General features: G+C 49.4%; 1 protein-coding gene across 1 annotated transcript in view; it reads right to left on the reverse strand.

The window, feature by feature from the left end:
* DYNC1H1 (dynein cytoplasmic 1 heavy chain 1) overlaps positions 1-12076 on the reverse strand; it is a 2031190-nt gene that overhangs the window by 357659 nt on the left and 1661455 nt on the right. The window contains exon 70 of the mRNA XM_069637760.1: positions 5162-5332. Coding sequence (XP_069493861.1) covers positions 5162-5332 — 171 coding nt within the window. The remainder of the gene's footprint in view (positions 1-5161; positions 5333-12076) is intronic.

Consider the following 12076-nt stretch of genomic DNA (forward strand, 5'->3'; position numbering starts at 1 on the left):
TTTGGATAATTTATGCAGAATCATGGCTCTTTGGATAATTTATGCAGAATCCCAGATCCATCAGCAAACGCACAGTCCCCGCTGTGTGCTGGCTCGCAAGAGCATGGGAGCAGGATCGAACTAGCCAATCGACCAGGTACGGGTAGACCTGGATGCCATAAAGTCAAAGATGTGCCGCCACCAGAGCCAATCACTTTGTAATGACCCTTGGGGCCGATTTCAGGTCGAAGGTGAGTGCCTTGAACTGATAGTGTTGACCCTGAACCACAAATCACAGGTACTTGCAGTGCTTCCGGTGGATGGGGTGGATGGGGACGTAGAAGTAGGCGTCCTCCAGATCCAGCGACGCCAGAAAGTCGCCTTCCTCCAGTTGGCTGAGCATGTGCTGCAACGTGATCGTCCTGGATTTCTGGGACTTCAAGGACTAGTTGAGCTGTCGCAGGTCCAGGATCGGCCTCCACTCTCCTGTCCCCTTTAGGACCAGAAAGGATCTGGAGTACACCCCGGAGCACCGGCGGTGCTGCAGGGCAGGTTCTATGCACCCTTTTGTAACATGGCGTGGACCTCCTGCAGCAGCTGCGCCACGTGTTCTTGTCAATACACAGGGGGAATACGAGGATACCTGCATTGGAACTCCAAGGAGTGCCCCTGTCCTACAGCGTCCAGCACCCATCTGTCGGTGGAGATGGTCTTCCACGGGCAGAAGAACCTCGCCAGCCGGCCTCCCACTGGGGTGCAACAGTGGGGTCCAGAGTTCACGGCCAGTTCAGGCCGGTTTTGGTGCCGGGGCCCTGCCCTGCGGACAGCGCCACTGATGGGAGCGCCCTCTGAACGCCTCTTGTGTCGTGGAGCGGGAAGGCTGCCGATAAGGGGTGGTGTAGCCCTTGGAGGACTTGCTGGGTTTTCCCCTTGAGGAACGCAGGAACGACTGACGTTGCTGTAGGATACAGTGAGAAACCAGAAGGTGTCTCACCCGCTAGTCCCCACAGATGATTCTCTCAGGTGGCCAGGGCACTGCCATCGCCTTTGCATCCAGAACCTGGGGGTGGACCTGTGTGGGAGGATCAACGGGGTGAGGGGTCTTCGGGGAGTGGGACACGGGATGGCGAGAAGCGGTATCGCTCCCCCTGCAACACCTTTACCCCATCCTACCAAGTAGGATATGTGGGAACCTTACACCCCCCCTTTACCTTCTCCAACACTTTTACACAGACACCCCGCTCTGGGAGAAAACAGACTCACACCACGAGCAGTGTACCTGACGTGTCCCTCTGTGGTCAGGCAAAGTCAGGCAATTACTGACAATCACTCACACCTGACTTCCATTAAACCTCCCCACACAGATAAAAGGCGGAGCACGAGAGCACACTCTGAGCGAGGCAAAGCACACGAATGAACAACTGTTTCGAGTCGGCAGCTGAACGGGGGGAGAAAGAAGGCAAACCCAGAAGGGTTTGTAAGAAGGGAAATACCCATGACCTTTTCAACAAGACACGTTACTTTCAAGAAACCTTCAAGGCAGAAAGCGTAAGACCAGGAAACAAGACTAAAGAATCCTGCATTGTGAGTCGAAGATACAGAGGGCCTTCCCGCGCAACTGACCAAGGCGGGGAGGAGCAGCAGCAGCAGCCACCCTGGTATCATCCTTGGCTCCAAGAACAAAGAAGTGCAAGAGAGATCTACACAGCCGGTGGTTTCACAAGCAGCAACATTCTAGAACGAGCGCTGGAACAAACATTGTTAAACGCATGTGATGAAAGACGCAAGTAAAGCTAAACTGCTGATGAATGTTTGAACTTGAAAAGGCAAGATACAATACCATTGATGAGTGGTCCGGCACATGAATGTGCTCAATCGAAGGTTTCCGTAAGGTATCCCGCCAAGAGAAATTAAAGTAGAAGATTGAAGAAAACAATTGTGTGAAGTGAATCGAAGTGGTCCTGCGACTGTTTAAACAAAAGCCATTGAACATTCGAAAGTCCTTGATTTTGGTAAAAAGAGGATCTGAATCTGAACGAGGGAGACCAAGTGTGAACACTGTGATAAAGGGGGTCTCCGCCTGAAAAGGGAGACCCATGATGAACATTGAAATCGAGAACGTGTGCATGTAAAAATCCTAATAGGAATGGAACTTTGAGACTTTGTTACGACAGACCCTCTGCAGTAAGAGACTTATTGGAAAAGAGGCTTTGGCAGAAGGCCACGATGTCAGAGTGTGTGCGAAGCTCGAATGTGCCGCCTAGCCCTGTGCTGAAAACGTGGGGAAGGGAAGCCAACTGCTCAACCTTCCTGACATATTTCTTGAATACATTTCGTTTTTGCATACACCATTGTCCCACACCCTTTTGTATTTAGAAGTATTGGTGATAGGTTTATTAGTATAGGCCCTTTTATCTGACAGAGACTCGACTAGGACTGCATTATTATTATTTGATGGTTGTAGCTTGCTCCCATCCTTAGATTTAGGTTTAGATCGGCATTCACCCAACCCATTTGAAGTTCAATAAACATCCTTCAACTGTGATCACTTGTGCCTGTCTTCACTGTTTGATACCATGCCTTCCTTACAGTACCCAGCAAATGTGCCGTCTCTGTGTGATGGCATGGTCCGAGGCCACTTCCCCCTTCCTGGAACAGCTCAAGTGCTTCTGCCTTCTTGTCTTCATGTAATAAGTCCAGAATGTCCTTCCCGAACCAGAGTTCCCGGTTGTAGCGGGACAAAATGGCCAGTGTATTAGCAGCCTTAAGGTGCCGACAGACGGCTAGATCAGCCTCTTCCCCATAGCGCCCAGCTTCTTCCCCTACTGGTTACCAGCGGAGAGGCCCCTTGTGGGTCATCCGCGCCTGCTGACTCTCTGTCCGCTGGCACAAAGTCATCGGCCTTGTCGGTGTCCGTCGCCGGTGTGTGCGTGACAGGATACCCTGTTGGGGTCAACCCCCAATGTTGGAGGTGGTGTTGGTTGGCACCTTGGACCGGTAGGGTCCTTCGACTTGCGTTTGCGCCTAGAAGAGCTTCCGGAATGCGGTCTTGGAGGACTTCTAGACAGAGCAGGGCCCAGTGTGGGTGGCAGTCTGTGCTGAATTTCGGATACCAGTGCGTGCAGCGTGGTAAGAATGTCCAACAAAACGTCCCTGAACTGAGGTGTAGGAGGAATGAGAGGGGGAGGCTCTGGGCTGGTACGCCTCTTCTGGAGAGGTAGATGAACGGGTAGGTCGTCACCATCATCGGAGCAAATATAAATGTGCATCCGCACACTTGGTTCAGGCCCTTGTTCTGTACCCCTCCTAGGGGTCGTAGGAGCCTTACCTCCTTACCTTTCCTGAGACTTCTGGGGGTAAGCGGCTACTGTCCCTCTGTCCCTCTTTCAGGGGTCTTCGCCAAAGCCGCAGCAGTTACCTCACGTTGTGGCGGTAGGGACCCCGCAAAGCTGCAGTCGCTGCGACTGTGGGCATAAACCTCATGGTCTGCCCCCCTTTTGAAGAAGTAGTGGTCGTCAACAGGGCGGTACCAGCAGTCGGCTTGGTCGGCGATGGTGACCTTGTCCTTCCTGAGCCAGGATCCAAAGCAGCGGCGAAACCAGTGGGATCAGCGGTGTGCGTCCTTGCCTTATTTAGGACCCCAGCGTGCGGGGCACATCAAAGGACCTCAACCTCTTTCCTGAGGAGTTCAATAGTGGGACCGACCGCTTCTGGGGGAAGCATGACCATGCCCAGAGGCCGAGTCAGAGGCCTTACCCCATTTTAACCACGCCGCCAGCCTGCTGTAGCGATCCTTCTTCGTCATTTTCGAAAAACCACAGCAGACCTCGCATCCATCCTCGTCATGGTTCGGATGCAGGCAGTAAAGACATTTGGGGTGTCGCTACTTCACGAAAACGTTCCTTAGTCCGCATTTCGCACAGAGTTTGAAGAGGCATCTCTTCTCCTAAGTCAAGGTGAAAAAGCGTGAAGTAGGCCCAAGCCTGGGCCTTCTCTGATCCGATGAAAGATTCTCAATGTTGTATGATCTTCACCGACAGCGGATCCCTGCTGCCGGTAGTCGATCTCTGGTTGAACGATAAATCCAAAAATAGGTCAAAACGTTCACGTTTTACAAAAAAATAAGGAAAAATAGCTTGGAGAGCACTAAGAGGACTCCCAACACTGAAGCCTGCAGTAACAATCTGAAGATGGCCACCAGGGGTGGAGCTTAGAGAGATGACCGTCATTGGATGGGGGCGGTATGATCCAGAGGACATAGATTGGTTTAGAGGAGGAATACAGTTTTAAAGCTAAAGTTAAACTGGGTTTTCTTTTACTAGGGATTCCCAGCCTGATCAGGAATATTCATGAGCAAGTGAATCCATACCAGACTGCATGCTGGAGAATCAAGCCTACAGTCTCTCAGTAGTGATAGTCTTATGAACTGATCAGTTTCCCCATAAGAAGGAATGAAAAGACAAGGGAAGTAAAGCAGAAGGCTTTTTCTTAACTCCAAAAACTCAGGTCAGGAGTCCAAACAAAGCAGGAGACAAACACCAGTCTTTCCTAACAAACAGCAGTGCCATGTGTATGGTCTCCACATAGTTTGGTGGATATGAAAGAAAAGGGTGCGTGAGGTCAGGTTCGGGGAAGTAGCTGGAAAATGCAAGATAGTTGTGTTGCTGCTTTAATGTGTGCAGTTATCAAGTACTCTGTTTCGAAGTGGCCTGTGTTGAGGGCAAAATCTCCCCTGTCCATTGCGTTTATCTCACATGATCTCATCATTACTCACGCTCCCATTTCTTCCCTTACGCACAAAACACTCAGAAGCAACTGCCTCGATTCAGGAGCGTTGCAAAACAAATAAAATAAACATCTGTCAATCCAGCACTATTTGTTGATTCAATATGTTTTAAACCACTCTCCACACCAATTCTTTATTTCATGTACCAATACTTACAAGTAGATCTTGCAAAAATAAGTACACTAAATTCCATGGAGCCAATGCCATCCATATCTACAATATTCAACTAGCATTAATATACCCATTAATCTGTTCATGTGCATTAGTTTGTTCACTCAACAATCATGATAGTGTGCTATATCTTTAAAAATCAAGCAACACAAAAAAAGGTAATACCCCTCAAATGTATCTTTACATTCAATAACAGTTTGCATATGTGGAATTATAGCCACAAACCTTTGCTGAATCATCCAACCATGTATCCACAGTATCGCAGGCAGATCTCAGATCGGATTCACCAAATTCATATTTTTTGGACCAGCCTAGAGGTGCATATCGGAGACGTTCCTGTATTACAGCATGGAACCAGGCAAGAAGGAAGTATAACCGTGCACGCTCATTTGGAGACTGAAAACAAATTGAATAAAAACAAAAAGTTAATAAAACACAGTCGTGTCTTAGAAATTCAAACTGTGTAGTCATTGCTAGTAAATGACTTGATAGCAAAGGACTCTTCTACAAAGACTCTTGCATATTAATGGTACTCCTACCTTTTAAATATCATTACTGCCCCTGGGAAAAAGTAGGTTAAAGTTACTTACCTGCAACTCTTGTGGTCTGGCATGATCTGTTGAGGAGCATAAATGTGATCTGACTTCATGACACAGGTCCTGTATTACATAGACAGAGGAATATTTATCTGTTGGACAAGACAAGTAATTGAGTCATGCCCATTTGGATGTCATGTTAAAGGGGGGGAGTGGGGTGGGATCGGGGTTGTTTATTGTTCCTATGTTGATCACAAGTGAGACAGAGTTGGTCTCACACCTGTTGGTAACATATACAAAAATTCAATGCACCAAAGGAAGACATTACAGACTTGATGCAGCTGTAGTTGAAGCATGAGCAAATGTATGTAATTACACATTAAAGAAGATGCATTGTTTTACAAATAAAGGTTTAAAAAAAAGAAGAAAAAAAGAAGGACGCGCTTCCCCACAGCCTCAAGCTTTTTCCACATCTGGTCTGGAGGCACCATGGCCGAAGGGGAAGTGTTTGACGAGCACTTCCTTAAAGCAGCAGATACCACATAGTCCAGAGAAGGCTGGGACCTCAAGCACCTGGGGGTTGAGTCCGGAACCATACGTTTCTTCTCCAGCCTGTCTCTGTGTGGGAGCGGTACTTGGCATCTTCATCAGTGCCAAACCCTCCCTACATACATCATATAGCAGAGGAATTGACATGACAGACTTACGTCTGGACTCCCGGTGCTGGAAGAGGAACCCCTTTTTCTTATTCTCCTCTGGTACCAAATTCAAGAGCGTGGGGGCCTTCGTGATCATGGCGTGAAAGCAATCAACCTCATCCGGTGGCGAGGCCCTTCGGGGTAGTCAGAACCCAGCGGCTCCCAGGCTGCTGGGACATAGTCATCGGACTCATTGGTAGGAGTCACAGTGGTGTCTGTATCCGTACTGATGTCCGTAGGTTCCTCCACCACTGGGGTCAAAGCCTGATACGGCGGCAGTGGTGGTGGCGTGGTCAGCTGATGACACTGGCCAGACGGTCCCTTGACCTACACTTTGGCCTGGAAGGGCTCCTGGTCGGCAGTCTTGAGGGACTCTGGGCCTGAGCACACACAGGAATAGCAGGCAGCCTTTGTTCCATCTCCAAATACAACTTGTATATACTAAAATGTGCAGGGTTGTAAGGATGTTCGACATGTCCCGAAGCACTGGCCATGGTACTGTGAGGTGTGAGAGGAACATCCAGCAACGGCTTCGGGCTGAAGCGCCTCCTTGGGCTAGATGGCTGTTCAGGCTCACCCCTCAGAGACCCATCCATGGACACAGTACCATGGCCCCTTTCGTGGTCCGAGTAGTAGTCCTCGGGCAAGTCGTTAGAGCTTGTGTAAACATGCAAAGGCTCCTTAGCATCCCTTGGCATCAAAGAAACTTTCCTCTGTTGAGGGGTTCCATGGGTAGCCGCTCCTTAGCCTTACCCAACTCTTTCGGTAGTGAGGCAACAATGGGTACCACCACTTTCACAGGGGCGTCAGCTGATCTTGTTGCCACTGCAGAAGCCGTATACCGTGGAGGCAAGACCACTCATGGAGTTGTTGTTGTGATTTTGGAGTCCCCAGTCGTTGCCAGGCCCCCTTTCGACCAAGTCGTGAGGGTCGTCAACGGGATAGGCGAAGAGGAAGCCAGTGCTCTCGCCAACGGAATTTTGATCGTCGACAGGGTGGAAGTCTTGGAAGACGAAACGGTCGTTGAGGAAGTCGTGGTCCTAATCATCGATGGTGTCATTGACAGGGGGCGAGAGGAGCCACCAGACGACTTCTCCTTTATAGTCTTGTCCAAGGGCGACAATCGAAGCTTCGATGGAGTCAAGGACTTCCTCTTGGAAGGAACACACCTAACTGCAGGCTCGCCGTGGACGAAGATGGCGACAGTGAACGTCTCCTTCCCGAACTGGGACCCTCAGCCACGGTGAAACCAGTGGGCTCCCTACCATGGTGCTTAGCCTTTGTTTGGACCCTCAGGAAAGGGGCGTCCTCAAATGACCTTTAACTCTTCACATAGAGTTAACTCATGGGACTGGCTGGTCGTGGACGAGGCATTATCGTGCCTGGAGGCCACGTCAGAAGCCTTGCCCAACTTGAGCCTCACTGCTAACCTGCTGTAATGGTCCTTTTTTGTCTTCCTTGAAAAACCAACGTGAATCTCGCATCTCTCCCCATCGTGGTCCGGATGCAGGCAATACAAGCACTTGTGTTATCAATCCTTGTCAGACATTCCAGAGTCCACATTTCAGGAATATCTTGGTGACTCTTCTCTTTCGACACAGTGGAAGGCGTGAAGTAGGCCCAAGCCTGGGCATTCTGAAAACTTTGAGGAGAAGATTTAAGTTACTTACCTGTAACTATTGTTCTCCAGCATGCGTCTGACATCGATTCACATGCTCATGAATATCACCTGTCATCAGACTGGGAATCCTCGTTAAAAGAAAAACCAGTTTCACTTTAGCTTTAAAACTGTATTTTTCCTCTAAGCCAATCACTGTCCTTTGGGTCATACTGCACCCATCCAAGGACAGTCCTCTCCCTAAGCTCCACCCCTGGTGGCTTGGCAGTCCTAGTGCTCTCCAAGCTATTTTTCCTAATGTTTTGAGTCTTTTGGTAAAATGTGAAAGTTTTGACTGATTTTTGGATTCATCATTCGACCGGAGGACGACTACCGGCAGCGGGTATCCGCTGTCGGTGAAGATCATACTACATCGAGGATCTTTCATTGGATCAGAGAAGGCCCAGGCTTGGGCCTACTACGCACCTTTTCACCATGACCAAGGAGAAGAGATGCCTCTTCAAACTGTGTGAAATGTGGACTAAGGAATGTTTTCGTGGAGGATCGACACCACAAATGTCTTTACTGCATGCATTCGGACCATGATGAGGTCTGCCATGTTTTTTAAAAAGACCAAGAAAGATTGATACAGCAGGTTGGCGGTGTGGTTATAATCGGTTAAGACCTCTGGGCATGGTTATGTTTCCCCTAAGACCGGCCGGTCCCACGATCAAACTCCCTCAGAAAAGAGGTTGAGGTCCTGTGAGGACGCCCCACCCGCGGGGGTCCAAAAGCAGTCAAGGCTGCACGCCACTGATACCACTGGGTTCGCCAATGCAGTGGGTCCCGGCTCGGGAAGGACAAGTTCACCATTGCCGACCACATCACCAGGGAGCCTACTGGTAAAGGGCACCCCTCTAAGAGACTCCTTCGAAACTCTGCTTGCCATCGGTGGACAAGGCGACGAAGGAGAGAGCCAAAGTGGGCTCTTCCATTGCCTCCATCAGCATCTCAACTAGCCAAGATAACACCATAATCCTCAACATCGTCATCAACTGCCACATCGACTATGACTGCTGTTACCAACCCGTCAGATCCCATGCTGGAGAAGTGAACTTATAGTATCCACAACAGGAAACTAATACTATCCCTTTAAATCAGTCGCTCCAACGGACTGTGCCGAGGATGCTGAAAAGCGATGATATGACAAGTTAGAGACGGTGAGAAGCCGAGAGAAGCCGGAAACCGGAAAACCAGGGGAAGTTCCCTGTGCATAGCAGAACAGAAGGAGGCAGAGCTCTCGTAGAGTCCAAGTAAGGCAGTCAAGCTCTGACGCGGAGCCAAAGACTCTGGGACAACGGCGTATGGGATCGGAAGCAAACAACGCGACTGACGAGAGTTTGGTGGTGGGGTGACCACACAGCAACGATGCCTGCAGAATAGTGCAGATACCACTGACGGGAGAAAACCACTCCCGGCCCAAGACACAGAGCAAGATTGATTCAGAAGATGAGAATGAAACACACGTGAACCAGACAGCGCAACAAGTGAGCCGTGCAGCCAAGAAGAAGCAGAAAGAGTCCAAGAACTTACTGGTACCATAGACGTTACACTTCTGAACAGAAGAGAATACGAGGACCCGAGGTCACGGCTGGTCCAGGTCTGCTTGGGGGGGGGTCGGGCCCTGTACTGTGGGTGGCGCTGATGCTGTCCACTGCTGCCCTGAGAGAGAAACCTGTATGCTTGAGTGGAGGAGCATGAAGGACATTGGTACGGGATAGTATATCCCTTGGATGATCTGCCTGGCTTTACTCTGGATCAACGAAAGGACAGTCGACGTTGTAGGGTTCCCAGGGAGCGCACTGTCTCTGTGTCTGTCTTTATGGTTTGTAAAGACAAGCCAACGGCCTTGCCAAACAGGTTTTCACCATCAAACTGCATATCCAGCACCTTCGTCTGAACATCCTGGCGGAAATTTGTTGCCTTCAACCACCCTTGTCGTCGAAGGGACACTCTGTTCCCCATCTGGCCGAATCCTGTGTCCTTAATGTCCATCACCACTGTGATGGCGTTGTCCAAGACCTCTTCCCACCCACCCCCGTCTCTTGAAACTGTTCTAGTGCCTCGACCTTCTGGTCCTTGGGCAGAAAGTCTAGAATAGGTCCCAGCTTGTACCATAGTTCCTGGTCATATCCAGACAAAATGGCTAGGGCATTAGCTGCCTTGATGGTAGAGGCTGCTGTGTAGATTATTCTCTTACCCATTGCATATTGCATCCAGCTTAGCTTCTTCCCCTCCTGTTCCGGAGGGTCCATGGCCGCTGACTATGGGTTCGCCGAGCGCATCCTGGCTGCAGCCATGATCACGGATACCGAGATCTTAAGCACCCAGGAGCAGAATCTGGTACTCTGTACTATTTCTCCAGTCTGTCACGCTTGGGCGGGGCCATAATCTGGTTTTTCACCAGCACCATGTCCTCCTCCCAGATATCCAGGAAAAGAACAGACATGATGGTATTTCTTCTGGACTTGCAAAGCTGGTACAGGAACCCTTCTTTCTCGGGTACTAACTGAAACCGCTCAGAGGCTCTGGATATCGAGCAATGAAAGGATCCAACTTCGTCCAGTGGAGAGGCCCTAGGGGGTTGTTCGCGTGTGATGTTTCCCCCTCAGCTGGCACAAAGTCACCATTGTCGGTGCCTGTAGCCATGGTAGCTGTGTCCATGCCAGTGTCGGTGTGTGGAGCCGGGGCTCCGGGTGTAGTCGGGTCGCTACGTGATGGTGACAGAGGAGTTGGATGACGTCGAGGACCAGCACCCCCCCCCTTAGACTTGCTCTTCCAACAAGGAGGGCTCAACCGCAGAGCCTCCTGCGGGTCCTGTGGTGGCGCAGGCCCAGGTGCAGGGGACATCCTCTGCTGGATCTCCATGGCCAGTGTGTGTAGAGTTGTTAGAATATCCAGCAGCACATCCCTCAGTTGAGGAGTGAAAGGAGCCAGTGGTGTAGGGTCTGGACTGACGCGCCTCCTTTGGCGTTCAGGGGACGTAGGCTCACCACCCTCAAGATTCTTCTCCTTCGTGGTCTGTATTGTAGTCTGTTTTAGGAAAGATTTCTCTTTACTGCACCTTTCCTTCCATCTTTATGGAAACCCCAAACTTTTTGTTTTTATTTTTTAATCAGATCTGTACTTTCTGCAGTACAGTGAAGCCTTAAGCTTCACTGCACTGGCTTTTGCTCATATGTCATGGGGAAACTGACATGTCCATCAGGTTGACAGTACTGGGAAACATGGTTTCCCTTAGTCATGTTACTGTGTTACTACTTTTGGTTACTTTTGTATCACTTGTGGTAACTTTTTATCATTGTACAGTGCAGCTTACACTGCAGTACAATGGGGAACATGTTTGTTTTGCCCTAGACTAACACTCAGAACATCTTTGGTTACTCTAGGTGTGCTAAAAGGATAAGCTGGTGCAGCAGTGACTGTTTCCCACTTTTGAGGATTTTTCGTGTTAGCCTTAATGCGTTTGGCTACTAACTGTGGATACCGGTCAAACCTTTGAAAGTTGGGGCTACTTTTGGTAGTTCTACTTGTACCCTAACCCCAAGAACCCTTTACTGGACCCCAGACACCCTACCTGCATTTATTCCTGATTCAAAGATTCTGTGGAACCTTTACCTGAACTATTGGGCAAAAGGTCCCAGACAACTTAGGGCTGGACAGACAATTTTAGTTAGGGATCATTCTCTGTGGACCTTGAGTTCATAGTACTAATCTAACCTTTCCTTTGCAGGAGTTTTTGATATGTATTATGCCCTATAATAAGTGAATGAATAGAAGTATCTATGTTTATTAGTCATGTGTGATAATTGTACTTGCTAGTAGAAATTTTTCTATAGTGTGTTTTGGCCAATAAATAACTATTTTTTTATTTGTATACATCCTGTCTAAGTGTAATCAGTGATTCCCATTGTGTAACCTCCTTGTGGACCCCTTACAAGCTCACCACCTCTGAAGAACTTAGCCTCGATCGCCTGTCGCTGCTACCCAAACTGGTTTGGCTACAGCTTCCCAGAGTTGTCCCCGTCACAATATAGGTCGGCCTGTCCACCAGGCCAGAGTATAGAAAACCAGTCCTTACAGTCATCAGGCAAATCATCATTGCCAGAGCTTGAATGAATCTGCCCTGGTTTTCCTGGAGCAGCATGTGGTTCCACACCCCGTGGGATTCTACTGGGGGTGCCTTATCCTCCTCTCTATTGTCAGTCCAGAAATACTAAACACCCCTTGGGCGGAAGGAAATGCATGA

The sequence above is a fragment of the Ambystoma mexicanum genome, chromosome 14 (genome assembly GCF_040938575.1).
Source record: "Ambystoma mexicanum isolate Mex_15411 chromosome 14, UKY_AmexF1_1, whole genome shotgun sequence".
NCBI classification, from domain to species: domain Eukaryota; kingdom Metazoa; phylum Chordata; class Amphibia; order Caudata; family Ambystomatidae; genus Ambystoma; species Ambystoma mexicanum.